The following is a 27,653-nucleotide window of genomic DNA, read 5'->3' as shown; positions in this document are numbered from 1 at the left end:
TTCATGCCAATGATGATTGTCCAATGCTCCAATCTGTCTAGATCCCTCTGCAAGGCCTCTTGTCCCTCAGAGAATCAACAGCACCTCCCAGTTTGTTATCATCAGCAAACTTGCTAATGGTGCATTCAACTGCTGCATCCAGGTCATTGACAAATGTATTGGACAGAACTGGCCCTAGAATTGAGCCCTGAGGAGCACTGCTGGTGACCAGTCACCAGCCAGATGTAGCCCCACTCATGACAACCCTTTGAGCTCTGCCCTCCAGCCCGTTCTTCACCCAGCACAGCATGTACCTGCTCATCCCACTCATGGACAGCTTGTCCAGAAGGATGCTGTGAGGGACAGCATCAAAAGCCATACTAAAATCCAGAAAAACTACATCCACCACTTGCCCTTCATCCAGTGGGTGGGTGACCTTATTGTAGAAGGATATCAAATTAGTTATACAGGACTTCCCCTTTGCGAACTCATGTTGACTGTGCCTGATGATTGCATTGTTCTTTAAATGCCTTTCAGTAGTATCCAGTGTGATCTTCTCCGTAATTTTTCCAGGTCTGCAGTTTCCTGTGTCATCCCTCATGCCCTTCTTATAAACTGGACTAACGCTGGCTAGCTTCCAGTCAGCAGGGGCCTCCCCAGACTCCCAAGACCTTGGTAGATGATAGCGCGGGATCGTGCTGTAACATCTGCTAGCTCCTTCAGTACCCTGGGATGAATCCCATCGGGCTCCATGGACTTGTGAACATTCAGCTGATACAGCTGGTCCCTTACAATTTCAGTGTCCATGAATGGGAAGTCACTGTTCCCACACTTGTGGTCCTCTGACTCAGGGGACTGGGCAGCCCAAGGTCCATCAATATTATAAAAGACTGAGGCAAAAAAAAGCATTGAATGCCTCTGCTTTTCCTTCTTCCCTTTATTGTTGTCTAATTTCACTGTAATTTCTGGAGTTGCACAGCTACTCCACACAGAAGTCACAAATTACTACAGTCTCACTCTCAGATTTGTCTCCTTGTACACTGCTTCCTCTGCAGTAACTCCCATTGCAGCGATTTCTCCTTGGAACACCCGAAAAAACATAAACAATGGTCCCTTACTCTTTCTCCAGAAATAGCAGCAAAATAAACAAACCTGAAAAACAGGTATTCTAACCAGATGCTTTGCACCACTCTTCAACTTGTTTCATCTTACTCCTCATCTGCTTGCTGTCTGTTTATATTACTCTGCAAACTTGATAGTGACTTTTTCTTATTTGTTCCCTGTACAGATGCAAAGCACCCAGCATATTTTGGCAACAATATACTTCTTAAGTCTTATTTTTTGAAGTTGTAGTAAAATTTCAGTAAACATGGTTGAACTCTGTTCGTGCTCTGAACCTTTCAGTGTTACAGAAATCCTGAAGAAAGCATTCTCTGGTAATACAGTATGTAGTTTCACCCTTTATTGTCCTCTCTGTTTTGTGTTAGAGCAGAAAATCTCAACGCCCTTAAAAAAGTAGGGTGTGTATTTGAACAGTTTTTACTGGAGAAAAATATTTCGAACTTGTATCTGGATTGTTCTTTGTGAACAATTTGTTCACATCCCGTGACACTATTTATACGCAGGTCCAGATACCAGTTTGCTTTCAGCATGCCAATAGAGTATTTATTTTTTTGTTCCTCTCTTCCCCTTTAATTTAAAATGTAAGTTTCACTCTAAACTGCTGTGAGTACATGGCAATTGGAAAGGTATCTTTAGACTTAATGCATATTCAAGGTGCCCTTAGTGCTGGAGTTGTCTGTAGTGAGCAGGAGAAACAAAGCTTCTGTAGAGAACAACCATGGTAGAAAACGGGAATAGAGGCTGAAAGGGAGATTGTGCCTTTCACCAGAGAACAACATGCTCTACTGGCATTGTATGGAGGAAGGACGATTCCATTGCCGTATAGGACATTATTCATTCATCAGAATGCCAATCAAGGTTTTGATTAATTTTGATTTTTTTTTTCTTTTTTTTTTAACAAAGCCATTTGCAGGAACATGGCTGGATTTGTCTCCTTCCTGGGTTCAACCTTTCTTACATTCCAGTGGTGTAAAAAAGTAAACCCCCACCTCCTGTGCAATCTGGCTGCAGTGGAAAAGGTTTACAATCTTTTCAAGACTGTCATGCTATACCAGAAGTACAAATTATTCCCTTGAGAGAGACCATCCACCTCTGTTGGCTTTTTTGAAATAGTTTGCATAGGCCATTATACTTTGCCCCGCTTATGAGTGACAAACCAGACCTTTCAGGCTATGCACCATTCACATTACAGAACAGAAGTTTTATTATTCTCATATGGAGAGTTTTTGAGAAAGAATTAAATTCATTCAATGTGTATAACATAGTACAACCATTTATTCATATTTATTCCCTAATTCCTTTTTATACTTTTTTTCCTTTACATTTTTAAATATTGGTAGTTATTTTTAAGCACCAGAATGCTAGAAGGTGACAGCATTACAACTACTGCAGTGAAATCTGCAAAACCCTTAAGTTCTATACCTCTTGTTTGCAAGCTGTTTATAATTTTAGAATAATTAGTGTACACTCTAAATCATACTGACATGACACTTGAACAAATAATTCTTTACTTGATAATTTGAGCCATCTTTTAGTCTTGCAGGAAATAGAGACTACAGTATGTCAAAGGTCAGTGTTATGGACAGGAAGGTATTACAGACAATAATTGTCCTCAGATAAATATTTCTTGTATAGGGACAGGTCTCAAGCAATATAGCTAACACATACGTAGATTTGCTTAATATTCTTTGGCATTGTAATAATTATTTGTTGCAATATATTATTGGATTATTGTAAGCATAAGAAAGTGGATTTATCCTTTATTCTTTGTATATCTGTATAGCATGTGCTTTATACCTACACACAGCATCTATGCTTGCACATTTAAACAGTTGGGTTTTGGATGCTTTGTATAACAGGGCCACAGAACACAAAAGGGTTGCTACTCATCAGCTGAGGTACCAGCCACAGAGTATTTATCTTGTAAGCAGCTAGGCCTTGGTGGATGCTTGTATTGTTTCAGATTTGTCTCCCCTCATCTGGAGCATTCTCCTCATTTGTTACTCATCTGCAGGTGCTGTCATAGTTCACAGCAGCTGTGACCATCGCTTCTTCAACATTCTCGACCAATTTAGAGGAAAAAATGGGGTTTCATATTCTGGCTTTAAGATCTGTCAGTAAAAGTAGATGGGTTTGGGGTTTTGTTTTGGTGGTTTATTTTTTTCACTTCACATTTAATTGTAATTTAGCACTATTAAGGAAGTTGCAAAATGTTTCCAGAGCAATTGAGGTGTCCTTGCTGCAGCTTCGTTACTTGTGATTGTAGAGACGTTGATATGTTGGCACTGCTTTTTCCTATAGTGACATCTCAGCAAGCTCAAAGATGAAATGTAAATTCTCAGTCTCCCATGGGTATGCATGTCAAAGTCAATTTTGAGTTTCTTTTCTTGCATTCCTTGCCTCGGATTTACTCAGAGGCAATATCCAACAGAAGGAATGTCTAATGTCACCTTCTATTAAATTGCAATGGAGTCTATTCCAGTTATTATTTTTGCTCTGTAGTTTTGAGGAAAGCAGTCATATTTTTTTGGTTTTGGAAAAAAAAATGTTGCTCCAGCAAGAGGATTCTTAGTGTTGTCAGATTGTGTGCTTGTGTCTATGTATATGCAGTCGTGTATGCATATACACATTTCTGTATATATTTATAAAAGCTTTCCTGTGGGAATCTTCAGAGGAATAGTTATGGAGCTGTCTTGGAAATACATTCAGTGGCAATCTTGCTATTTCTCTGTATAAGATATTAAACACAACTGTCAATATCTTGGTGCAGTTTGAGAACATGGATATTTTTCTGTCTTGATTGCCAACTCTCCAGAGAAATGGTTAGCTCTCCTCCCTGTATTTCTCCCACCTGTTCATAGTTGCCTAAATCTAGAGTTAGAAATCATCACGGTGTTTTGCCACTGCACTTAGCAAGGTAGTGTCTGGGTACGTTGCGGTGACGTTGTGTGGTATCATCCCAGGTTGACTAACGGGGAGCTCATTTCAAGTATTCTCATGTAGTTGTTGCTGTTTTGTTTCAAGGCTGTTAGTCACAACAAATTGTTAGTAGGGTCTTCACTGTCCAGGGCAGCTAGATGTGGAGATTTTTAACTGCAGCCTATAGGTATGAAGTCTGCTGTTACTTCCGTGAGCTGATGGTGAGTAACTTCATTGCTGTGTTGTTGTCCTTTATACGTGGTTATTTTACCTGTACTGCCTCATCTCTAACATAAACATGTTTACTTTAAAAGGATGCTATTATACTTTGTTTCTGTCTGCATTTCTTTTCATTTGCAGCTCAAGAAGTTCATAAGAACTCCAGAGATCCCTTCAAAGCATGTGAGAAACTGGGTCCCCAAGGTCCTGGAGCAGCGACGGCAAGGCTTGGAGTTGTACTTGCAGGTGAGTCTCTCTTAGCACTGTGAAAGTAAAAGCAGCATCCATTTTCAGAGTGGTAGTATCCAAAGCATTTGAAGGTATGTAGTGGGGTGTTTTACTGATAGGCAATTTTAGAGGTGGGAAATGAGCTGGATACTTACCAGCGGTGATGATTTCTGTTCACTTAGCAAGACTAGCAGCTAGAAATCCAGACTGTTTTGCATTTTTTCTTGATTCTGGTAAAAGGTGCTGACTGACTTTGGCGAACATACTAGTACCTCATTTCCCTGTGCCTAAAATGGCGAAAATAATGTTATTCTTTCCACAGTTGTTGTGCCTGTGGAAAAATCAAAAGTATTGCAGAAGAGATCCAAGGAGGCTTTATTTAATTAACGTCTATTTAGACAGGCTAGGGAAGAATCAGCTCGTCGAATTCATATACCTCTACTGTAAATGCCTGTATCTGAATTGTTCATCTAGTTGAAATATGCACCTGTCATCCCATATTCATCTCAGTTGGTTTGGAAACTTGCATTTGAAGTCCCAGATCCTACCTATTTGGGTTCTGATTTTGCTACAGGCTGTAAAAGGAGTCTTCAGGAATGACTCAGACATGTAGACATCTAAATATACCAGTGATAAATCCAAGGCTTTTTTAATAAATGGAATTTCTACTCTCACCATGATTGCTTTAAAAATGCCCTGTGGTGTAGTTTCACAGCTGTTTCTCTGGTGACAAAGCCAGATTAAGGTGGTCCTCTAGACATGTTCCCAGTTCACTGCACCTTCAGCTGTACTGAATAGCAAGTGCTGTTTTATTGAAGGGGATCATAGAAATGATCTGAGTCAAAAAATAATTGTTTTGAGAGAAACACAAGAGTGAGAGTCTTCTATTTTTACTCAGATCAGAGTAGTAAAAATTTCAGAGCTCTGATTTATGTCATCATCCACAGTTGCAGTGGCACAACTGAAAGAATGATGAACTGCAGAGTGACAGACAGTGAGCTGCATTCATAGAAAAAAGATGGTAACCTGCACTGCTCAGGAACCTCCCTGATTCTCAGGAAGATTTGTAAAAGAAAACTGCTTAGGGAGGAGAACAAAGTTATAGTGTGACACAAGACAGTATTACTTCTGACATTAAGCTTTTTAAAAGAAATTTGGAAATGAGGAGGAAAACACAGCTTGGATTTTGTTCTGAGACATAAGGAGCGTTTCAGGCAACATAGTTTATTTTCTGTTTTTAAATATTTAGTTGATGATGTTAAATTAAAAAAAACAATCCTTTTTTCCTTCTTGCTCTGTGATAGTTATAGCATCTTTGTCATCTAAAAATTACATTTATTGTGTGGGTGAAAAAATATTGCTGTTGGAGAGACTTTGGTTTTGATGGCGGTCAGCACAGCTTGCTCCATCATCAATATGTTTTTCTCTTACAGCCATTTGCTGTGAATTTTTTATTTTTTTCTGATTTTCATACAGCTGTCTTTTGGAGGATATCACTAACAAGGCACATGTACCAATTTCTTTTATGAGGTTGATTTTGTTAAAAAGGTACAGGGGTAAATTGGTTAGCACTTTTTAATTGCTGATAAACTTTAAAAGAACATCTCCCCCTACTGGAAAAGTTAGTCAACTCTTGTTCGTGTAACAGCCTTGTACATTTAATTAACTTTTCACCTCTTCAATCACCATTGGCTATCATATGAACATGCAATGGTTTAGGTTGGAAGGGAGTGCTGAACACCATCTGATTAAAACATGAGAAGTGTCTAAGTTGCATCTATACTGACGTGCATACTGAATTAAAACAAGAGCAAAAGTCGTTAATATTCTTGTCAAAGTCATTAATTTTTGTTTCTGCTAATAGAAAGCAGAACTAATCATCAGTGAAATTTTAGCTTTTCAAATAATAAGAGCCTGGTTTTAGATAATCAAAAGTTCATATTAAGGCACTTCATTTATCAGAAGGTTTTTAATAGTGCCAAGCATTTTCCAAGACACAGTGTAGGAACGTGCTACAATTTCAGAAGACATGATCAGTTTTTAATTTAACAGCATGTGTATAAAATATTGCAAACATATTTTCAGGTGATACTAATGAGAGTTAATCTGGAAGAGCAGTTTGGCTACTACCATCACTAGTCAGTGGTGGTACTAGTAGCCAGCCATTTGTGCAGCTGGTAAACTATTATGGAGACATCGTAGTCGTTAACTGTTTTTTCAAAACCAGCCAGAATCTCATGCAGAGATTGAGTGTTTAGACAGGTGTTACATTCAAATAATTTGTTTTATGCAATACATATTAATTTCTCATTTTTGGACTTTGCACCTTGAAAACCTGTACAGGCAAGAAGTAACATGCCATACAGATAGCAGTCAAATACAGACCTGCATCTGACATGGTCTAATCATATCGGGTTCTTAGTATATTTTCAGTTAAGTAGTGTTCTATAGTTAAATGCAGATAAAAATAATGATACGAAATTAGAATAGTAGAATCAGTCTGTATCAAGTAATAAAGAAAGCAAGAAATTCCCCTGTCTGAGCTGGAAAGTGCTGCAGTTGCCAGTACCTTGTTACTTCTTTGTGACCTTTTCATGGTGAAACTGCCTCCTTAAATCCTTTCAGCACAGGTTGTTTGTTTCTTGGAGTGGGTGGACAGGAGCTCAGAAACATTGCATTACATCTTTCTGAAGAATAGCAAAATTATGAATAAATCAAATCTTATTAAATTGTGAGATACAGATAGTCTTTTTCTGAAATTTATCAATATCCACTGTCAGCTAATATTCATCAGATGGCTTTATTTTTCTTTTGGCTTTGAAAGGTTGAGTGGGGATTTTTGCTTGTTATAATAGACCAATTTTTGTGGAATTGTGAAAGAATGATTTATCTATATTATTTTTAAGTGACTTTCATATTTTACAAGTTTGACCAGAATTTACAACTTGCGTTTTTCATACTGTGGAACAATTGACTAGTAAACACTAGTATGCATAGTAATTCAACTGCATGTATAATAACACAGAGCCCTTGTGAATACTGAGAACAATCAACTGACTGACGAGAGGAAAGAAGGATTACGTTTCATTTATTAATGAGGAAACAGATGCAAAGATAAGTGAATGTCAGAGTGTGGCCCCAAACATTCAAGCAGATTAGTATGAAGCAATAAGCTGTTGCTCCTCTGCTGATCTGTGGTAACTGTCTTTCTGCATGATCTTAACCTACAGCACACAGGACTTAAGTTGAGCTGGTTTAGTCTTTGCTAAATAAGAAAATGCCTGTTACTGACAGTGGAAGATGACTAAACCAGCTTTAATTACCTTGCGGTGGCTATCAGCTAAGAGGTACTATAAATCAATTAGTGTGTGATATAAATTCTGACTTAATAGTTACTGATTTGTATATCTGAGCTTGTAGCTTGTAATACAGCAGAGATGAGAATCCAGGTGGTTTTGATTTAAAATTTGTAAAATAAATCACTGGATTACATTATTGGTGACAAAATCTCTATGATAGTAGTATTAGATTGTAGCAAGATTTTTTAATTTCGCTATGATTTGTTTATGGCTACGAAATGTCTTCTCTTTATATGATTCCTGAAGAGTTTGGTGTTGAGAAAAGCTAGAAGATACAGATTTGAGGTAGCTGGTTGTGTAGAGGGCTTCTTATTGAGAAGGGCTGCCAAGTGGATATGCACTGAAAGTCTGTGACTCCTGATAGTATGTTTGTGAGCCTGGAGAAATATGTTTGTTTGAGAGTACCAGAAGGTGAAGGTAGATGTGGAAGATGATAGGGCAGACTGTTAATCAGCATTTAGCTTCTCAGTGGTGGTTGGTTGTTTTTATAAATCCACTGTATAATCTTGGACTGACTGTTTATCACAAAGCAATACAGAAATATAGTCTGCTTTGGAAGTGTATTTAAAGTCGTTATAGATCACTTGAAATACTCCCTCTTGCACTATTATTATTGTGTATGAGTTCAGTAAGTCATCTTGTGGATGGACCAACTGAACAGGTAGTTGGGGTTTTATTTTGGACATTGAAAACATTGCTGGGATTCCTAAGGGCAGCACTGAGGGACATTATCTAATTGGTTATCGAAGTGGCTGCAGCTGTGTTGTCAATCTGATCAGTATTTGTTACAAATAGATTTTATATGATGTACTTTTGGAGGAGCAGTTTTTATGGAGCTTATTTCCAGTGAATTGGTAATGGGGAAGAATTTGATCTAGCCACCTGCTCTCTACTGATTTGGAGTTAGGTCATATCCTTGTCCCAGCAAGCTGACACTGGATGTTATTGCCATCCAGTCTCTCCGCCCCAGGGACTTGCCCTTTGACAGTTCTGCCTTTTAAAGTTCAATGGAATAGATATTTTTAACCCCCTTGGGCAGAAGAAATCTCATCATTTGCTGATATCATCAGTCCAACAAGATAACGGGCATCGTTAACAGAATTCACTGTGAAATGGCACCCACACCTCAGCATGAGTCTGTGTAGCTGCTGCTAGTCTTCACTGACATGATTTGGTTATGGAGAGAGATTTTGGAGGAGGCCTATATTTTTGATGAGCTTCAGGATACTAACTCTTTTCTTGTGGTCTGGGTGACCTGAAGAAATTCTTCTGACTGGCAAGACTCTAATAAAAAACAGAGGGCTGTAAACCTTCTGAGCTGCTCTGTATGTATGTAGGATCTGTATGTATGTGTGTCTCTAACCAAAGTTAATATGTAGAGCTAATATTTCTCTCTCGGCTGAGGTCAAGAAAACATATTTGCCTTTTATTTATTCTTGAACTTTTTACAAAAAGAACAGTCCTGATTCCTGGAGATAAGATTGGTTAAAGTGCTGCTTGGCTGTGAGACTTGAAGACTTGATGAACTTGAACATTCCAAAAGTTTCAGGAATCCAAATCTTCAAAATAAATTATGGAGTTTATGAAACTGGATGAGAGATTTGTTTTCCATTTAAGGAAATAATCTGGAGATCTGAGAAGCACTTTGACCTATATTTCAGTATTCTTCAAAATGCAATTCTCTTTAAAAATATTTTAACTACCAATCCTTCCTGAAAAAGATAAATAAAACCATATCTGTTATGATTTTGTTCTTAAGAAAGTAGAATCCAATCCTATACTCCTTAGATGTCTTAATTTCCAGCAGGGTGGAGTTAGGAAAACAGTGGATGGGGTGATGAATAATATGTAGTTGCTTTATGAGTAAGTTAATCAGAAGTATAAAGGAGAAAATCTCCCATTATTATATTGCATTTTTTTACTCTTTTTTGGGGAACAGTTCAACAGCAACTGCAAAACAATGAAGACAAATGAACTACTTCTGCAGTTAGTGACTGCAGAAGAAAAACTATCTTACAGAAGATTTGGCTCAACGTGTCATTTCTTCATGGGCCATGACGATTTTCTTTTAACTACTTCAATAACTGTTGATAGTAAATTCCTTGTGGTAAAGTTTAAATAAATAAATAAATAAATAACCTTTTTTGACTGGACAGTGGGTATGAGCAAATCAATAAATCTGGATAGAAAGATTAAATAACCTTCCCTAGCCCCAGAAAAAAACCTTCTGATTTTAGTCATCAATCCAAATTGTATTCTGAAGCTTTTGAACTGTCTTCTTTTAAGTTGATCTGGTTGTGTGCTGTTGCTTCACAGAAGTTTTAGATTCAATTTAAAAAATTAAAATACTGAGAGGATCTTTTTGTTTATTTGGTAACACTGTTGCAGAGCATTTCAGAGCTAATACAGAGTTTCATATTGCAACTGAGGATAAGAATCTTTTGCTTTCTTGGTCAGTCATTGCCCCTTTTCGCTATCATTCTGGGGAGTGAAATAATTTGATTTCTCAGGCTTTTTTATCTAATTGTGAAGAAAAGGAGTTTTCCATCACCCAGTGGGAGGTTTCATTAGTTCTTCACTGCTTAACTGATTCAATTTCTGTTGGCCTCTTGCTATTCTAACAAGGAGGAATGTGAACTCAAGTCATTTATAACGTTGTCCATCCTCAAAAAGACTGGAGAAGGCTCTGCTCTAAGAAAAGCCATCTAGACTCCTGATGCCAGTCTGCAAGTACTCCACATTGTGCATTGGCTAAAGCTTTGCTTTTCCATAGCCAAACACTCCCCTGTAACTGTAGCTGAAATACTGCTTCACAGCTGTCTTGGCTGGAGTAAGATCAGAAAGTGGGGAAAACAAATCCTTGGTGATGCACAGGATTTTTCACTGTTTTCTTTTCTCTTTGTCAATTGGAGGAAAAAGTGTCCCATGGTAGTATATAAAAGTCAGCCTGAGCTCTGCTAGGCAGAACGAAAGCTAGGATTTCATATGAAGACAGGGAGATCTTGGTTTGTGGGTTGGTTGAAGCTGATGTAGTTCTCTGGGATCAGAAGTAATCTGTAAGTGCTTTCCAAATGGAACAGTTCTTGACATTCCATTATCAATATTAAAGAAGAAAAAAAATGTAATGTCTGTAGAGGTAGACGTTTTTGAACCAGTGCTGTTGGAGCTGTTTAGAAATATTGAGATCTGTGCGTGTGATATGTGCATTTTTATGAGATGTGTGATATGTGCACTTTTATGAGACATTTGTTTGCTTTTGCCCAATAAAAATAAATCAAGTTGGTTACTATTTAATTCTGGAAATGTAATGGCAAAATGATCTTAGAACTATTCAATGATAGTTCAGCTATTCAAATTTTATTTCTGTGCAGTTCACATTCATCACATTTATGCATTCTGTCAATGTTAATATTCATTACAATTGTTCTTCCTTTATAGTCTCAGAAATGCGCTCTGTGTCAAGCATTTAGTTATTCCTATATACCTGTGTGTCTTTGCCAAAGGGTGTTGTGAATGCAAAATTTTAAATTGGTTCAAGGGAAGACTGGAAAGGTTCATGGAAGAGCAGTTTATATCAAGCATAGAAGGTCCTCAAGCTGGAAGTAACTATTGAGGCTGCTAGAGTATTGAAAGAAAATGTCTCATATGTTACTCTTGCTCATTTATACTCTTCCTTGGCATCCATTTATAGCCATTTTTGGAGACAGGATACAGTGCTAAATGGACTTTTGGTCTGAACCTTTCTTATATAGTCTTTAAAGTAATTAAACATATACTTGTGCTTCAGCTTGTTATTAGATTTGATTAAACATTAATGTGTTTTCATGAACTGAGCCCTGTATGTATCATGAACACTATTCTTAAAAGAAAAAAGATGGAATCATATGGCTCAGAAGACACGGGGTTGAATCATGTTGATATAATGAAGATGTATGCAGGTCAGATGCCACTGTGCAAAGCAGCTTGTAAAGGCTAATGCCTTTTAAGACCAAATGCTTTACACATAGGAGGTAATTGGCTGTATATTTAAAAGCTGAACTCAGAGGAAGAAATTTTAAGCTATAAAACTTTTGTGCAAAATGTGGGTCTATTTTTGTTCTTCTCCACCTTATTCTGTGCATGCCTGACCTGTGGATTTTTTCCCACTAGGCTTCTGTTTAACCATTCCCCATATCTGAGAGCAGGAGCTGGATAGAAATCACTTTGACTTCCTTCTGTCATTCATTAACCACCAGAAAGATTTCTGCGGAGGCAGTCCTTCCCTTTGTCCTATGTACACATTTGCTGTTGGGATCTATTTCTAACTAATTTAAGACCAAATTGGCTTATTTGCAGAAAAAAAAAATTCCCATCAAGTCCAGAACAGATGCTTATCTTCCTGATTGCTGTTTCTGGAAACCAGTTTTGTTTTAAATGCAGGTGAATGCATTGGGAATGAGTCTAGCCTTAGAAAGTTTCAAGTAAACATTGGATACAGTGAAATAAGATTTAACTGATGTTTTGCTGGAAAGTCTGTCGAATCACCCACATCTATTAATCACATTGAAAATTCTCTCCATTATCCAAAATTATTCCGTGTCTTCATTCTCTAACTCCATTTAGTCTGCAGTAATCAAGGTTGAACTGTACCTGTAAGGAGCTCTAAAAGAAATGGTATGATAAGTATAAAAAGACAAGATGTTCTTTGTCCTCATTAAAGATTGTGAGCAGAGTGTTAAATAATATTAATGGCTGGGATTGTCAGTACTTAACAGTACTTTCCTAGTACAAGTGATTTTATTGATCGATACAGTCTCAATGTAACAGGGCAGATTATTCTACTGATTTTATCGAAACCTTAACTAAGTTTGTTAGTGTACCACATATCTTTAAATAGATCTAGATGATGATGTAGATTAAGAAAAGCAGACCACCATCCATCTTTTTTTGATCGGTTAATAACTTAAATCCATCATTGCTGCGACCAGCTTTTTTAAGATTCTGTTGTGCATACATCTTTCTTTCTAAAACCAGATACATAACTGGTTTTAGGTGGCTGTGGATTTTAAAGAAGTGTGCTTGACACATGCAGGATTGCATATTTATTAAGAATAGGCAGAAAGCAAGAGAAAGTGGGAAAGCAAAATAATTCTGTAGATAATTTAAAGGAGAGCCATTTATTAAGAGTGTCTGTTTGCAGAGGTGTTCCCTGCAGAAATATTCCAAGCATTTTTCAAGCATTCTTAGGAAAATTACCTGGTTTATGTTTTAAGAGTTACATTTTTTGCTTTTCAAGTGGTGCTGCATTATGGTTTGTGATTCATATTTTTTCCTTCATCTTCAATAATCTGTTTGGTTTTTGTGTATAGAATTGTGCTGCATGAACTTCTCTCTCATTTCATTCTTACATGTTAGAGCTCATCAAAATAAATTTTGCTGAGTTAAAAGCAGAATTTATGTTAGAAGTCATGACAGGTTTAGAAAACGTCTAAGTCCTCATTCTCTTTTCATTATACTGTATATCATGACGGTATTGTATCACATACTTTTGCCCAAGTTAAGATGAACATCAAACTGTACTAATTGTGCATTTCTATACAGTGAGAAATGGTCTCTGTCATGACCTGCATATGCCCAGAATAACTGTAAGATATTTTAAGAGGAGGGAGAAAGAAATTAAGTTCTTTGCCTAAGATGTCACAGCCTGTTAAAGCAGAACTAGGAATATTAAAATTCAAGTATTGGTGCATTGCTGTAGTCACTATAGTCTGCTGATGGCCAGTTGTTCTAATAGCCATTATTCCTTCTAGAGCAATACAAAGTGTGAGATACTTATTTAGTTTAGCCATGATGAAAGAAAAAATGGTCACCTTCCTTATCTTGAAAGCAACTCTTCGTTTGATATGTACGCATTAAATTTTCTTTTTCCTTAATAAATATTTAATAGATTTTCTTGAGCTTGTTGGGGGGACGGGGTGAAGTCAAACAATTTTTGTCCATTATAGTAAAGGAAGGAAGGAGGGAGCTGTAATTCCTGCAGAGAGTCTTTATTATCACCACCTGATGTATGGTAGAAAGACTTGGTTTCCCCCATCTTTTTACTCAATCTACAGCATTTTAAACATAGTTTCGTTTCCTACTCTGTGTTGTTTTACAAATATTTTTTGGTGTACAAATAAGTATTGCTTTTTTAAATTGGCCTTTCAAGGCAAGTTAAGTCTTAGGGGCTTTTTCTTCAAAATTAATCTGTAATTGTACTTAATGAATTGCCAGTGAAGGGAAAAACTTATTTTCTAGTGAAAGAGTATTTTATTATTGCATGTGTAGTGCAACACACTGTTCTGTTATGGTTATTCAGTAGTGTACAGCACTAAATTAGCATGTAGTTTAGACCTAGGGCTAGCAAATCATTGCCTTTATGCAATCTGATAGTATTCTTTTGCCTACACTTCTGTGACTGAAGACCAATCATTAATATTCTTTATGCATTTATAAACTGCACATGAGCGCTGGGGAAAAAAGTTCATGAAGAAGTGAACAATTTTGTCTTTATAGCAGGATCTGAATTTGCACATAAGACACAGGCCACATTTGGAGGTGAGAGGAAGAAAACTAAATAGTGAATATATGCTGAGTAACTGAATACCATCCATTTTGTGCTTTGGATGAAGAACTGATTGTGGGGGAAAAAGTAGTATGGGATCATACTACATAGGTAAGCAACATTAAATAAATCCTTACACAAAAGGAAGCTGAGTTAAAGTTTGATTGATACTTAACCTGACTTCTTCACTTTGAAGTGTGCCATAATAACTTTTAAGTTTTTATCTAACATTATTTGTATTATTTAGTGTAGACCATTCTGAAGGGACAGAAAAAAAACAACAAAAGAAAAAAAAAACAAAACAAAAAAACCCCCACAAACTGTGGAACTAATCACAGGGTTTTACCAGAAAGATACTGAATTAAATAAGCAGTAATTCTTGAGCTTCTGCTTTAGAGATGTTGCAAAGAAAGAGCACAGGAACAGAAAAATTCTTTTCAAGAAGAGCTGCTTAAGCAAGAAGAGCTATTCCATCAGTAGCTAAGAGAGGTGAGCAGAGGAGGAGATGACTAGTCTTCCTCAGATTGGTTGCGTGAAGGTGGTCAGTGAGCCTTCTCCTTTGGTGCTGCAGTAAATTGGACTCTCCTGCATTAGATACAATTCCCTTGTGTGTGTTCCCTTTTCTTGGATTTTATGCAATCTTGCACGTCTCCTTTCTGAAGGATATGTTGAAGGATTTCGGAGTGAACTAAGGGGAGAAGGTCCTGTGCTCATGGGTAGCCTAGGAGAGTAACAAATGCTTGTTATCTTCTGCTAACATCTATCTCCACACACATCAGCACTGCTTGCCTTTATTTTTGTTTTCACCTGCTTATCGTCCCTGTAATCTGAATACAATACTGATTTAGTTAAGTGTAAAAAAGCTTATTTTACTGAAACTGTTAATTGTAGAATGTCTTGACTCAGGCAGACTTGAATTTCAGTGGAGGTTCATTTACAAACAAATATGCATTACTGCATGATGCCTAAATTTATAATTCAGGTAAGGATTTTTCCTGTTGACTTTAAAAACATGGACATTAAAATAAGAAACTTTCGTAGCATTTCTTATGATAAAGACAATAAGTTATATATAAGAAAATCTTCAAGAAGTATTGATATACAAATTGAGTTCTGTGACACAGTTTATTCTTTTTAATTTCTCATAACTATCGTTGTCTTTATCTAATATACTTTTTCTTCTGTAGATGGAAAAAGTTTGCAGAAACAAAGCATGAAGTAGAAGTAGAACCTTTAATTTCATTAGGCATGTTGTAACTGGTGAAGATTAATGTATATATCTCTTGCTAATTCTTTTCAATTACTCAGTTCATATAAATTCCCAAACCTTGTTAATTATGCTGAAGTCAAGTGGTAATTTTTAACAGTATTTCCACAGCAAGGGAATTTTCCTGGTCTAACCTTGCCCTCCTGTAGAAACTCTCAGCAGATTAGGCATTCTGACTCTAGTCCATTCATTTTCAGCACAAGCCTAATTGCTGCCGACTGCCTGCCACAGGTACCCTGGTTATCGTGCATTTAAGGGATGCAGGTTCTTCTGAGAACAAATAAGGAAAGATTAATTGTTTGTTTTGTTCCATCCCAAGAGAAATGTGGGAGCTTAATCAAGAAAAATAATTTCTTCTGTTGATTTGGCTTATTTGTGGAAAGGGATAATTGTATAGAGGCAGGCATAGAGCTATGCATTTTGAAAGAAATTTTGCCATTCACCTACTTGGGAGGGAAAGATACAGCAAAATGAATGTAACACAGCATTGGAATTGATGGGGATGGTTCACATTTCTCAGAGTAAGTAATTTGGCTGCTGGGCTTTTATTTGAACCAATATTGCTAGGTGGTATTGTCATTTGTTTTGTCTGCTTCTTTGGATATCTAATCAAGGAGACAATAGTAGGGGGAAAAACGCTTTTCCAAATTGTCCTTAATTGCTAGAGCACGAAGTGAGCTAAACACTCTGGTATTTTCAATTAAAGAACTTGTTTCCAGCAAGCACCATTAAATCTATCTTTCCCAATCTGATAAATAAGCTATCAAAGAGTGGAACAGATTAATTGAGAGCAATTAGTTCAAAGCTCAGTATAACAGTCAGAGTAAACCAACGTTATCAATGAATGCAAATTCTACATAATGCTATAAGAAGCACTGATGCAACAAAATAGAGTTGAGAGTAACCACCAAACACAAAGGAAAATTTTATCTGTGATACAGAAATTATTCTTGTTTCTCCTCACAACAAAAGCACTAAAAGCCATTTCTTTTCAAGATCTCTGTTACAGTAATGTCAAATTGTATTTGACACCTTTGCTACGTACATTTCTCCTTCAACATGCTGCAGGAAATAACAAACATGGGAAAATCACAGATCCTACAATTCAGAGCTGATCACAAGATCTACTCCAATTGCATCTAAAGCTCAAGAAAGCCCTGCTTATACTACATTTGTGTTTGTTACTGTCTAGTAGATACGGTAATCTCTAAGTGTGGTTTGCTTATGTTAATAACCAGTAACCCCTGCGTTTGGTAGAGACAAACCTAGCATGTTGGATTTTGATTCCTCTTTAATACAGGTGGGTGTCCCTAATGATAAGTATCTAGACATTTTTGATGGGTGTTCCTTTCTTCCAGCTGTCTGTGCATGCCAAATGGTATTGACCCACATGGTGTGAGCATCATTCTGCACATGGGTCCTCTGGATATTTCCGTTAATGACAAACCGTAGGAAAACCACCTGGATACTCCCTTTAAGTGCCAGCCTTTCCCCTTTTGAGAATGAGTGCATCAGCATGAGGAGAAAGCCTCTCTGTCACCTTAGATATTGAAATAAATTTATAGGCTTTGAGTATTAGTATGTTCAAAAAAAGTATTGCATGTTGGTTGAGTTGTTGATGTTTGTTGCATATGTAAGGCTTTGGAGTAATGTGCTCCATCAAGAAGGCGGCAGGAGAGGATACGCATAGTCTGTTACACACTAAACAGACTAATTTCTAAGTCAGTTTTTACAGAACTACCTTGGCTAGGTAAGTTGTATCACTGCTGTGTGTGTTGTCATCACTCATGTAAACTGACAGCACAAATATACCAGCTGCCACAGCTTTTAAAACTGTGCTCTTAGAACAGCAGTTTGTGTGGTGCATCCCTGGCCTTTACAGCAGTGGTGTGGCTGGAGTCTGCTTTTGTAGAATTACAGTTTTAAAATGGTTGGATAAAAATCTTATTTCTTATGCTGTTGCAACCCACTGGGTATGTCTGTTCTAGGAAAATGAAAAGGTCAGTGATAACTTTCCCAATAAAACATTCTGAGAAAATGTCATTCCAGTTATGTGTATCTGATTGGGGGAGTTCATCCTCCATTTTTCGAGTGCCAGGTTTTTTTATTTCCAGAATATCATCATCAGTAGGGAAATACAGCATTCATAACTGTGATAGTATGGTGTCATGTCAGCTCATGAACTGATGATAACAGACATGCTGCAACAGACATAGCACTTTGAACACAGGTCATTTACAGTATTTTTCTTTATATCCTTGCTGGCAAGTCACTAGGAGATCACAGTTGTATTTTGAGTAACTGTGGTTTTCTGAGCAGCTTCCCTGTAATGTTGGCCTCTGGAAAGTGTTCAGAATGTCCCCAGGAAATCATGAGGAAGATATACAAGTGAAACCTCTCCCAGTTTCTCCATATGTCAGGGCATCCAGACCTGCAAGCGTGCTTTTCAGTGTGGGATCCAGCTCTCATACCTGGTTCAGTGGAGAAGATTCCTAATGTAACATTTCAAAAGCACTCATAAAGCAACAGGAGATTATGGAGGAGCAATGACCACACACAGGATTCACAATCAGCAGTCTTGCAGCCACCAGCATTTAAGCAGCTGTCTTTACATTATCCCATCAGATCTTTCTCTATGTATTTGGACTCAGTCAAGGTCATGCAGCTGTACATGCTAATAGTTTTGAACAGCAGCAGTTGTATAACTTCAGGGTTAGGAAGCAGTTTGCTTTTTTATAATGACATTGTATTTATATGCCATGCAATAGTGCTTACCTGCTTTACAGGTGGACTTTTTAGTAATTAATCAAATTCAGACAAGTTTAATCATGCGATCTTAATTAGTTAGCCAGCTTTAAATGCTGGACTGTTGAAGACATGTACCGCAAGAGTAAGTTACGAGGGGTTATTGGGGACTTTTTGTAGTATTGAAAATAAAGGTTAGTGGGTTTTGTGATGAATTTGTGCTCTAATGATGCAGGAGGCTGTTGTTAACTGTAGACTGATGCAGATACTCAGCAACAGTATTATTAATGTAAAAGTACAGCCAACATTTCAGTGAAGAGGTCTAGCAGCCAGGCTTGGCATCTCAAAAAAAATTGAATGTGGCCAAAAAAATAAAAAAGGAATCCCAATTACTCTAGTATGATCAATTATTTTTGCCCAATTTTAGAAAGTGGTGATGTTCACCGAGGAAGTCAGGGGGAAGTCCACCATCAGACCATTGATTGATGCTGAGTTACAGGACAGGTTGAGAAGCTGGGATTGTTAATGTGTGGATGGAGACATATAAATTATTTTCCCTGTAGTATATTTACCAGTTATAACCAGCATGTTATCATTTTTGTATCTATATGTTATCTCAACCACCATGTTATCATTTTTATATCTATAGCAGATTCTTTCAACTTCATATGTCACTACCTATCTTCCCACCTTTTCTCGTTTTTTTTTCCCTGAAATTTCATTTTGTCCCCTTGACTGGTTTACTCAGTCTACATAGCAGTCATAGTGTTGTCTTCTGATGATCATGTGTTGAAGGTCATCTCTGTGTCCAGTCAACAGAGAATGCAAGGTTTTTTGTAGACTTCAGTTCTACTATAAATCCTTTCTGAACCCTTATACTATATGCACATCCTCTCTGATTTCGGGGTACCACTTCTCCAGGCATACTTGCACTGATGGCATACTCTCTTTTATTTGCTTATCATGGAGTCTAGAGTCTGATTAAGCTCTCCATACACAGTGTTATAGTACTGCTCCCTCCTTTCATTGAGGCACCAAGAAATGTGACTTAAAAAAAAAATTTAACCTTAGGTTCAGATGCCAAGGCTTACTTGTAGAGTAAACCAGAGCCTTAGGGAACAGAATAACCACAGGGAAGGAAGGGTGCCACACAACCTTTTTGCAAATTATTCTTGCATGGGAAACCCAGAGACCAAATATTTGTGCCAAAAATGAATAATAGATGTAAAGAAGACTGCTGTCTAAAAATGCCAGAATACATGATTCATTAATTCATGATTCTTGGTTTCAACCTCATTTGTGGACTTTACTAGCCAAAATTAAGTAGTTCTCCAGTTGCTGAGTAAGGAACATAAAGCAATTGCTAAGTGTGAAGATAAAATCAAAAACATGAGAACTATAGAGAGCAGCTTGGCATTCTTGCAGTATTTTAATATTATGATAATTTTTAACAGAAATCCAGATAGCTGTGTTACTTCTGTTAGGGGGCTAACTTACAATCTTGTTTCTCCTTTCTGGAGAAGTCATCCCTCTTTCAATAACAAGAATGTGGAGAGTTTTAGCCAAATCAGAACATTACCTGCAGAATTGCTATGCTGTGATAAATGCAGCCCTCTGACTGATGCTGCTTGTCTGCCATCAGCACAGAAGAAGTAAATAAGCATTCACTGACCAAGTTAGGATGATCTCTTTTCACAAGTAATTGCATTGTTCCTCACCTTTATCAAGTACTCCCTTGCTAGTAAGTTTTGGGAGGGACAAGTGTCAAGGAACAGAACCATAATGAAGTACCTGCAATTGAGCAAGGATTACATTGCTCCGTTAATTCTGTAAAAACTTGTCAGTTTGCCACCCAAATAAATGCCTAGAGTGCGTAAAACATGGAGCAGAGTGACCTCTAGAAGAAAAATCAATGGCAATTCATATTTCATATGTCTATAATTGCTTGTGAGAGCATGGCAGCAGTTTGTTTATAGAGCAGCTCGTTCTACTAGGGATTGTTTCCTGACTTTTTCTTCTTTTCAGTCGTGATGCCTCTCACGGATTGTGAATCACAGCCAGATGCAGCAACAGACAAGTTTTATTAGTGGTTATTTTTTATTATTCTTTTCACATTACTGTCTTCAGAATTGCTGCACCATGCTCTGTTTTAACCAGTGCACTAATCTATAGTCACAAGTAAATTGTGTTCACAATTGTTTCCTTGGAAGACTCCTGAAGCTGTTTTTTACCTTCTTTTTAGTAGGCAAGGCTTTATCCTCTGTGAAGTTATCCATTTGCTAGTATTTTAACCATCAAAATGAATCCATTGTGTGGCCTTCATTTTTAAACAATTTGTCAGAGAGGCAAGGAATTCTCACAGTCTGCTAATTTAAAGACAGAATTTTGAAAATATCTTTTTTCCCCCCTGCTTTGCTTTGCTTTGTTTTTTTCATTTTTTTTAAGAAGCTGTTGTAAGATTTGTATCCCCACTGAGGACCAAGATGTCATAGGGATAGAGAAAATGCCGCTCACTTTATGGATTACTGTTAGGTCAACAAAACTTTGGCAGCATTGATTAACTTGACAGTGAGTACAGCAGTACATTTATCACTTATGGCTGTGCTGTAGAAAATCTAATAAGAGGCAAACAATTCCCTTTAGAGCAGTAACAGGTTCACTGTGGCTAACGGTGCATGCACTGGAAATTTCTGACTTTAAATTATACCCTTGCTGCTAGTTGGGTCATTGACTCAAAGCTACTGCACTTTCACTACTATGTTCTGTATTATTAATTTGATCAAAATTGCTTTGGCTTCTATAAATGTGATCAAACTGTCTATTTGAGTTCATAGAAACTAATAAGCATTTTTGAAGAAGGCATGCAGAAGGAGCTTGATCCAAGCTTCGTTATGTAGAAGGGGCAGCTGCCTGTTATAACTACAAATGTTTGGGGTCTTACAAGGTTATAAAAGAAAAATTTTGAACTCTTGCTTACAAATCTGCCTCTAATTCACAGATTTAAATAAACCCAAACCTATCTTACTTTTAGCAAGTTTCGTTGGTTGGTCGGAAGGACTTTTTTCATATGTGTAAATGTGTGCTTTGTTAATTACCAGTAATTACCTTAAAAATTCTATAGAAATTGATCTATAGATATGTTCTTCCATTTGTCTTGTTTTTGTAAGAATTATGAGAATTGAACAATGAACAAGATATTTTCGCTCTCCTATGTATAAGTGCTGCTGCTTGACTGCAAGTTAGTGTTTGGTTCTAACCTGATTGTGAAATTATTTTTTATTCAGTATTGCTTCATTTCATTTAATAAATCTGTTCTGGAAGTCCATGACCACTACACTGGGAAGTGTCTTTGCATTGCAAATATAGAGAAAAACAGTATTTTTTTGTTTTTTAAGTCTTGTACTTGGTAGTTCTCTTAAATGGAAGCCCTGCAGAAGATATTCTTTTACAGAAGTGTACTAAGCTTTTCTTCAGTTCAAATAACCAAAAGTGAGTAAAGGCCACATACCTGAATACTTGTGTTTCTAGGTACAAGCAGAAAAGAACAATGAAGAAAATACAGTATTAAGTGCAAATCAGAGCATACATTGTGCAACTGAATTTGTGGCTTTATCTTTGTGATATAATCTGCAAAACTGCTGATCAAATGAGAGAGTAGTTATTTTTTTTTAAATATTAGGACGTATGTCTCACTAGAGGGCCTTTGCAAGTAGCAACTGTTATTTCAAGTATTTTATGTTATTTTAGGAAACTGTTTAAATTGGAGGGTTTGTTCTGCAATATCTATAAAAATGATGTCGTTTTCTTTGTTGGGAGAGAAGTATTCTACTTGAAACAATTGTCAGGAGGCTTAATGTAATAAGGCAGTTTGTGGTCTGACTAAAAGAAACACTGTGCAAAAGAAATTCCCATAGCAGTTTGTTTTTAACAGAAAAACTGAGTTCACCTGAAACATAAATACATTGAAGACCAAGACTTAATAAGATAGAGCAGCTTTAGAAGGAAACAGAGTGGGTTGCTGTCCAAAGTATGTCTTGTAATGGCCACAATTTAACCGAGTATCTGTGTTAATGATAGTACAGCTCTATCAACAGCATAACAGCAGATTCTTTGCAACAAATGATCAGGCAAGCTGACATAAGTACCCTTTGCATAATGAGGGGAAAAAAACCAGTTAAAATAGTACTTCCATTTTCATTCTCCTTTTTTTAATTTGCAGGATAAAAGTTGTGTTTCTCACTCTCTTATTGCATTTTAGAGGCAGCAAGACACATTTCCACACTTTTTCCTGGGTTCATACAATAAAGGAGTTACCCTACTGCCTGCCTTACTGAACAGAGACCTGATATTGATTAACTATCACACTGGCATCAGAACTACTCTTAGGATTCAATTTTTTTGTTGTTTTGCATATTTTATTGATCAAAAGTGGTAAATGAGCATCAAGCGTGCAAGAAGACGATGAATTGTTTACTTGCATAAAATAACCTTTCAATAAGGGAAGATGCATTGCTCACACTTTTGGTGCTGTTCTGCTGCCCGAAGCAGATGGCATTCAGCTGCTATTGATTTGCTCCTATAGTTACAGAGCAGCATGTAACAAGGCATGCTCATCTCTGAAAGAGAGGTGAGGTTTTTTGCCAGGGTGGCGGGAGTGAAAAAGGAAGGACAGTGGGGTTTGGGGATTGTTTTGGGGTTGGGTTTTTTTGCAAGAAAAAACAGGGGAAACATTGCAACTTTGGTTAGTAGCTCTATGCAAACAAAAAGCAGGGTTTGTATGCTTGCAAAGAAAGGGAGGTACTTTGTCTAGTTCTAGCACTTCTGGTAACATTAATTCCCACTGCAGATTGAGTCCGTGTGCAAGCAAGTACTTAAGATTGTAAAGAACTTTCTGGATTTAGCATCTCAGACTCTACACCGGACTTCTGAGCTGCTGTATTTTTTATTTATAGATGTTTTTTCCTACTTGTGTAAAGACTCTCGACTCCTTAGCAAGACAAAATCATACTGCAATATGCTGGGCTTGATTCCACAAACAGTTTATTTCACTGATGAGTAGAGAATTTAATAATTTGGTGTTGGATCTCTCCTGTAATGGTGAGGGTGGGGGAGCGAGGAACAAAGAGAGCTTTCTCTGAAAGTTTATTTGAAAGGGTATTTAATGCCGAGTTTTGGCATGAAGAAGATCTTTAATTATTTGACAGATTTTCATGAAATGTAGATATATGATAGAAGACGGTTTCAGTAAATAGAGCATAGGAGTGGTAGTTCTAAGACAAAACATTTTACATAATTTCAAGTCTTATTTCTGGAAGAGCAGTATGGTGGGTGGTACTGAGAAGTGGGGTGCCATCCTCAATCAATCTGTTTTAACATAGAAATAACCCATCTGTCAAGATCCACAAGTGTGGTAGTATGAGAATTAACAAACTCAGCCTCTTGATGACAAAACTGGACCAGTTAAATATTTTGACAACACACATTAAAGTCTTCCTTGCCCACCTGACTGTTCTGCAGTGACTCTTACTGCTGGAACTGCTTACTGTTGATTTTTGAACAGTCTTGAGCATCTTCCTGCTCTGATGTTGTTTGGGAAAATAAAATAATTTACTCCATTATGACTGCCCTGCTATCCTTCATGTCATTTATATTGTCATCCTTTTTAATGAAAATAATCCATGAATTATGACCCCTGACAAAATATTCTCACAAAATTTAATTTAAACATGCATATTAGTGTCTGTTAAAAAATGTCCTACGTCATCTGTTCAAACTTCTGTTCTCTGACATTGATTCCAACTTGCTTGTGTAATTTATGAAATGCTGTCTAAGCTTTTTTTAATATCCATATGGGTAGATGTCACTCCATCTTGACCATTTGTTATGCTGCTTCTGTAGCATAAGCAGGCAAGAAGAGATCGTCTGAATCTTTGACTTTAACCTGTTGGTTTCTATCCAGAATAGAAATTTCTTACGAACGTTTTTCCAGGAGAACAAACCCTGATGAGTTTTTCAGAAAACAGATGCTTTTGAATCAATGGCTAATGCTGTCAGCACAGCATTTACCACATTGTTCTAAGTTGATTGGGTCTTGCTGTCCTGTGGGGCTAGGAAATGTTTTAAACATAAGAATTATTACAAACAGAAGTTAATTTAATGAGACTTGGAAAAGTGCATATTTTTAAACAGGGTTTTCTCTGTTACAGTGGTTCTAGGAGAAAGCCAGTTGCTTTCACAAATACATTTATATTTTTGTTCTATTCCTGTGGTATCTATTGTGTACTATTAGGTCTGACTCCAGTTTTCCTCACCCCCTCCATCTCTAACATTTCTGAGTTTGTTAGTGGTCAAAACTTACTTTGCGTTTCTTTGCCCTTGTGTAAGCAACCACCTCATTAACTACAGAATTAGGATATCAGAGTAAATTGTTAGTATATGAATAATTCAGGAAAAAAAAACAAACTAGATTTTTACCTTGCTTTTGCTGCTAAAGGTAAGTAAGTGTCATGCAAATGCAACATGTATTTTCTTGTTAAGCTGGTTAAAATTTATGTAAGCTTCAGAGTTTTTAAAATTAAGCTTACCGATTTCCTTGCAGTTATTCTTCCAACATTGCAAAATAGCCTAGAGTACTTATGTAACACCACATTTTGTGCTGAAAGGGCTACCAACACTCAAAACTAAAAAACAAAACCCAAAAATAACCCCACCACATAAATCTAAATATATTTGGTCAGTTATGTTACCCCTTCTTTACCTCTGCAAAAATGACACAATGAGTTCATGAACCTCAGGTGCAGTGAATTCCCTGTGCTTTCTACATTCTCTTGTTTAGATTTTGGAGTGGGTACCTGCTGCTTAGTCTAATTAGTTTCAAAGGGAATGTTGAGCCATTTCTCAAGAGTTTACTCTGACCAAAAACCTCTGACGAGAAAATATCAGGGAGACAAAATAAGAAGTTATTGTAGAGTTGAATAGCAGTTTTGTTACAGTACCTTGTGGAAACAATGCAGATGAGGAAATCATCCTCAGATGATTTCTAGATTTTTGATATGACATTTGCATGAAATTGTCGTTGTTGTGGAGAGCAAGAGTTGTTTTCATAGCTAACTTCATCAACTATCTGACTCTTTCCTTGTTCCCAGCAAAACGCCCAAAATGAGTTAGAGCTGTGTGATGTTTCTTAGGAAGCAAAAAAGAAGTGAAAATGCTATTTCAAGTCTATTCTTAAATGTTTCAGTATTTTTCTGGGCTTTTTGGGTTCTCTCGAAGCTGTGCTATTTGACCAAAACCACGTTATCCAACCAAAAAATCCAACATCCAATCCAACATCTGCATCTTAATGGAATAGTCTGTGACATTATCCAGAGAGTGCAGTTTGGGGGGGATCAAGAGAAAGTTGGTAATGCTGCAGAGTTATTCCTCTGTTTCTCTCACTGCTGAGGTAGTATTCTGTTGCATTTGGCTCTGAAGAATGGAGTACAGCTTAGTTCTTTAATCACTGCCTTTTCTTTAGGCTTGCTCATACCTTTCCTCCTTATAAAGGACTATTTACAAGCATAGTAAATATAGTAGATAGAAAATATAGCAGCGCAGGAAAAAATAATAAATATATTCTGTGCAGAAATAGGTGACAATTTGTTTCAAACTTCTCTTTGAAATGAAACAATGACAGGAGAAAAATTATTTTTTATATATTTTAGAATGTCTAGAAAGTAAATATGCAAATACAAACACTGCAGCCATTCTGCAGCCAAAACTGTATTCTCTGTCAAGTAGCATTTTTAATGAAGTGTGAGTTACTTTAATATATCTCACAGCCTGTCTATGTAAAACTTCTAGTGAATTGAAATAACAGTCATTTCACTTTTATTTTACATTCAGAAATGTATTTTCTCTCAGATAATTTGCATTCAATATGGGTAAAACAAGGCAAACAATATTTGGTTCCAAGTGATGTTTTAAGTTTTCTTGAAGTATTTGTTGTGTTCCATTAACTCTTTTCTGTTTTATATTTGGTTTGACCTAGTATTATTTGACTTTGCAAATCTTTAATATGTATATTTCTAAAATAAAACTTCTTAGAGTTGACACCAAGAAAGAAGTGTTGCATTATCGTTCCTGCATCACCCCTTCATCTTCACTGCCTGGAAATGGGGATGCTGGCTGCCCACCAGCTCAGCCTCCAGCTCGGTCCTCTGTCCCCAGCAGTCCTTCACGTAGGATCCACAAGGCAGAACAGAGCTCCTATGTCCCCTTAGCATATTTCCATCCTCACTAATGCTGGGAGAGGAAGGAGGTAGAGGGACTGCGGATGCACAAAAGCTGACAAATTACCTTTCACCGTGGGGATTTGCTGGTGAGAACTGGCAGGTGGGAGCAGCCTCTTCCAACCACCTGAATGGCACAAAGGATGAGTGAAAGGGAGGGAGGGAGGAGAGAGTGAGCTGGCCATCTCCCAGCCGTGATCCATCCTCCTTCTCTGGGAGAGCCATCTGCTACTGCGGACTAGTACAATTAACCCTGTAACTCAGCTGGCATAGCATAAAATAATTGTTGGAGCAGATTAGACCAGAGGTTCCTCTGGGATGAATAGCCTCCCTCTAATAGTGCTCAAAAGCAGGTACATGAGGGAGAATAGAGAGAACATGCTTTGATAATTTCTTCTGAATAAACTCTCCATTTCCATGCATTTTCAGTTCAATTAACTTCTTCCATCAAGATTCAGTCTCTCCTTAAACACATATAAATTTTCAGCATCTGCAATGTCCTGTGGCCCATGGTTCAACTACCTGTTCCATGAAGAAGACCGTCCTGTCTAAAGGACCTCCTTTTTTATAATAGTAATATATAATAATAATAATTTCTAATGACTTCTTGATTCCTTTTCTAATAGTTTCTAATAAACTTTTGCTTTGCTTTTTTCAGTTGTTGCCAAATAGCAAGCTTATCTTTTGAGGGATATATTGTAGCCCCCAGCATCTCACTCCTCTGATCTCTAATGGTCAGTCTAAAGCCCATCGTTTGTTATTTTCTTCTGATATGCTTCACTCTGGGCTGTTCTCCTAACCTGTCTTTCAGGATTTGTAACTACTTATCTTTGCAAGGATCATGGCTGCTGAGTTTGCCATAAAGCCTTTGGTGGGGGGGCTTTGTCAAAAGCCTTTTGGAAATGAAAGTAGGCTCTATCAACAGGGCCAAATTTATCTGTGCTTGTTGATCCTTTCAGGGA

General features: G+C 37.1%; 1 protein-coding gene across 1 annotated transcript in view; it reads left to right on the top strand.

Annotated features, from left to right (window-relative positions):
* SNX24 (sorting nexin 24) overlaps positions 1-27,653 on the top strand; it is an 87,775-nt gene that overhangs the window by 44,384 nt on the left and 15,738 nt on the right. The window contains exon 4 of the mRNA XM_010561699.1: positions 4,381-4,485. Coding sequence (XP_010560001.1) covers positions 4,381-4,485 — 105 coding nt within the window. The remainder of the gene's footprint in view (positions 1-4,380; positions 4,486-27,653) is intronic.

This window comes from Haliaeetus leucocephalus, unplaced genomic scaffold (genome assembly GCF_000737465.1).
Source record: "Haliaeetus leucocephalus isolate CR32 unplaced genomic scaffold, Haliaeetus_leucocephalus-4.0 Scaffold150, whole genome shotgun sequence".
Taxonomy (NCBI): domain Eukaryota; kingdom Metazoa; phylum Chordata; class Aves; order Accipitriformes; family Accipitridae; genus Haliaeetus; species Haliaeetus leucocephalus.
The sequence above is the reverse complement of the archived record's forward strand: the minus strand, read 5'-3'. Positions and strand labels throughout refer to the sequence as shown.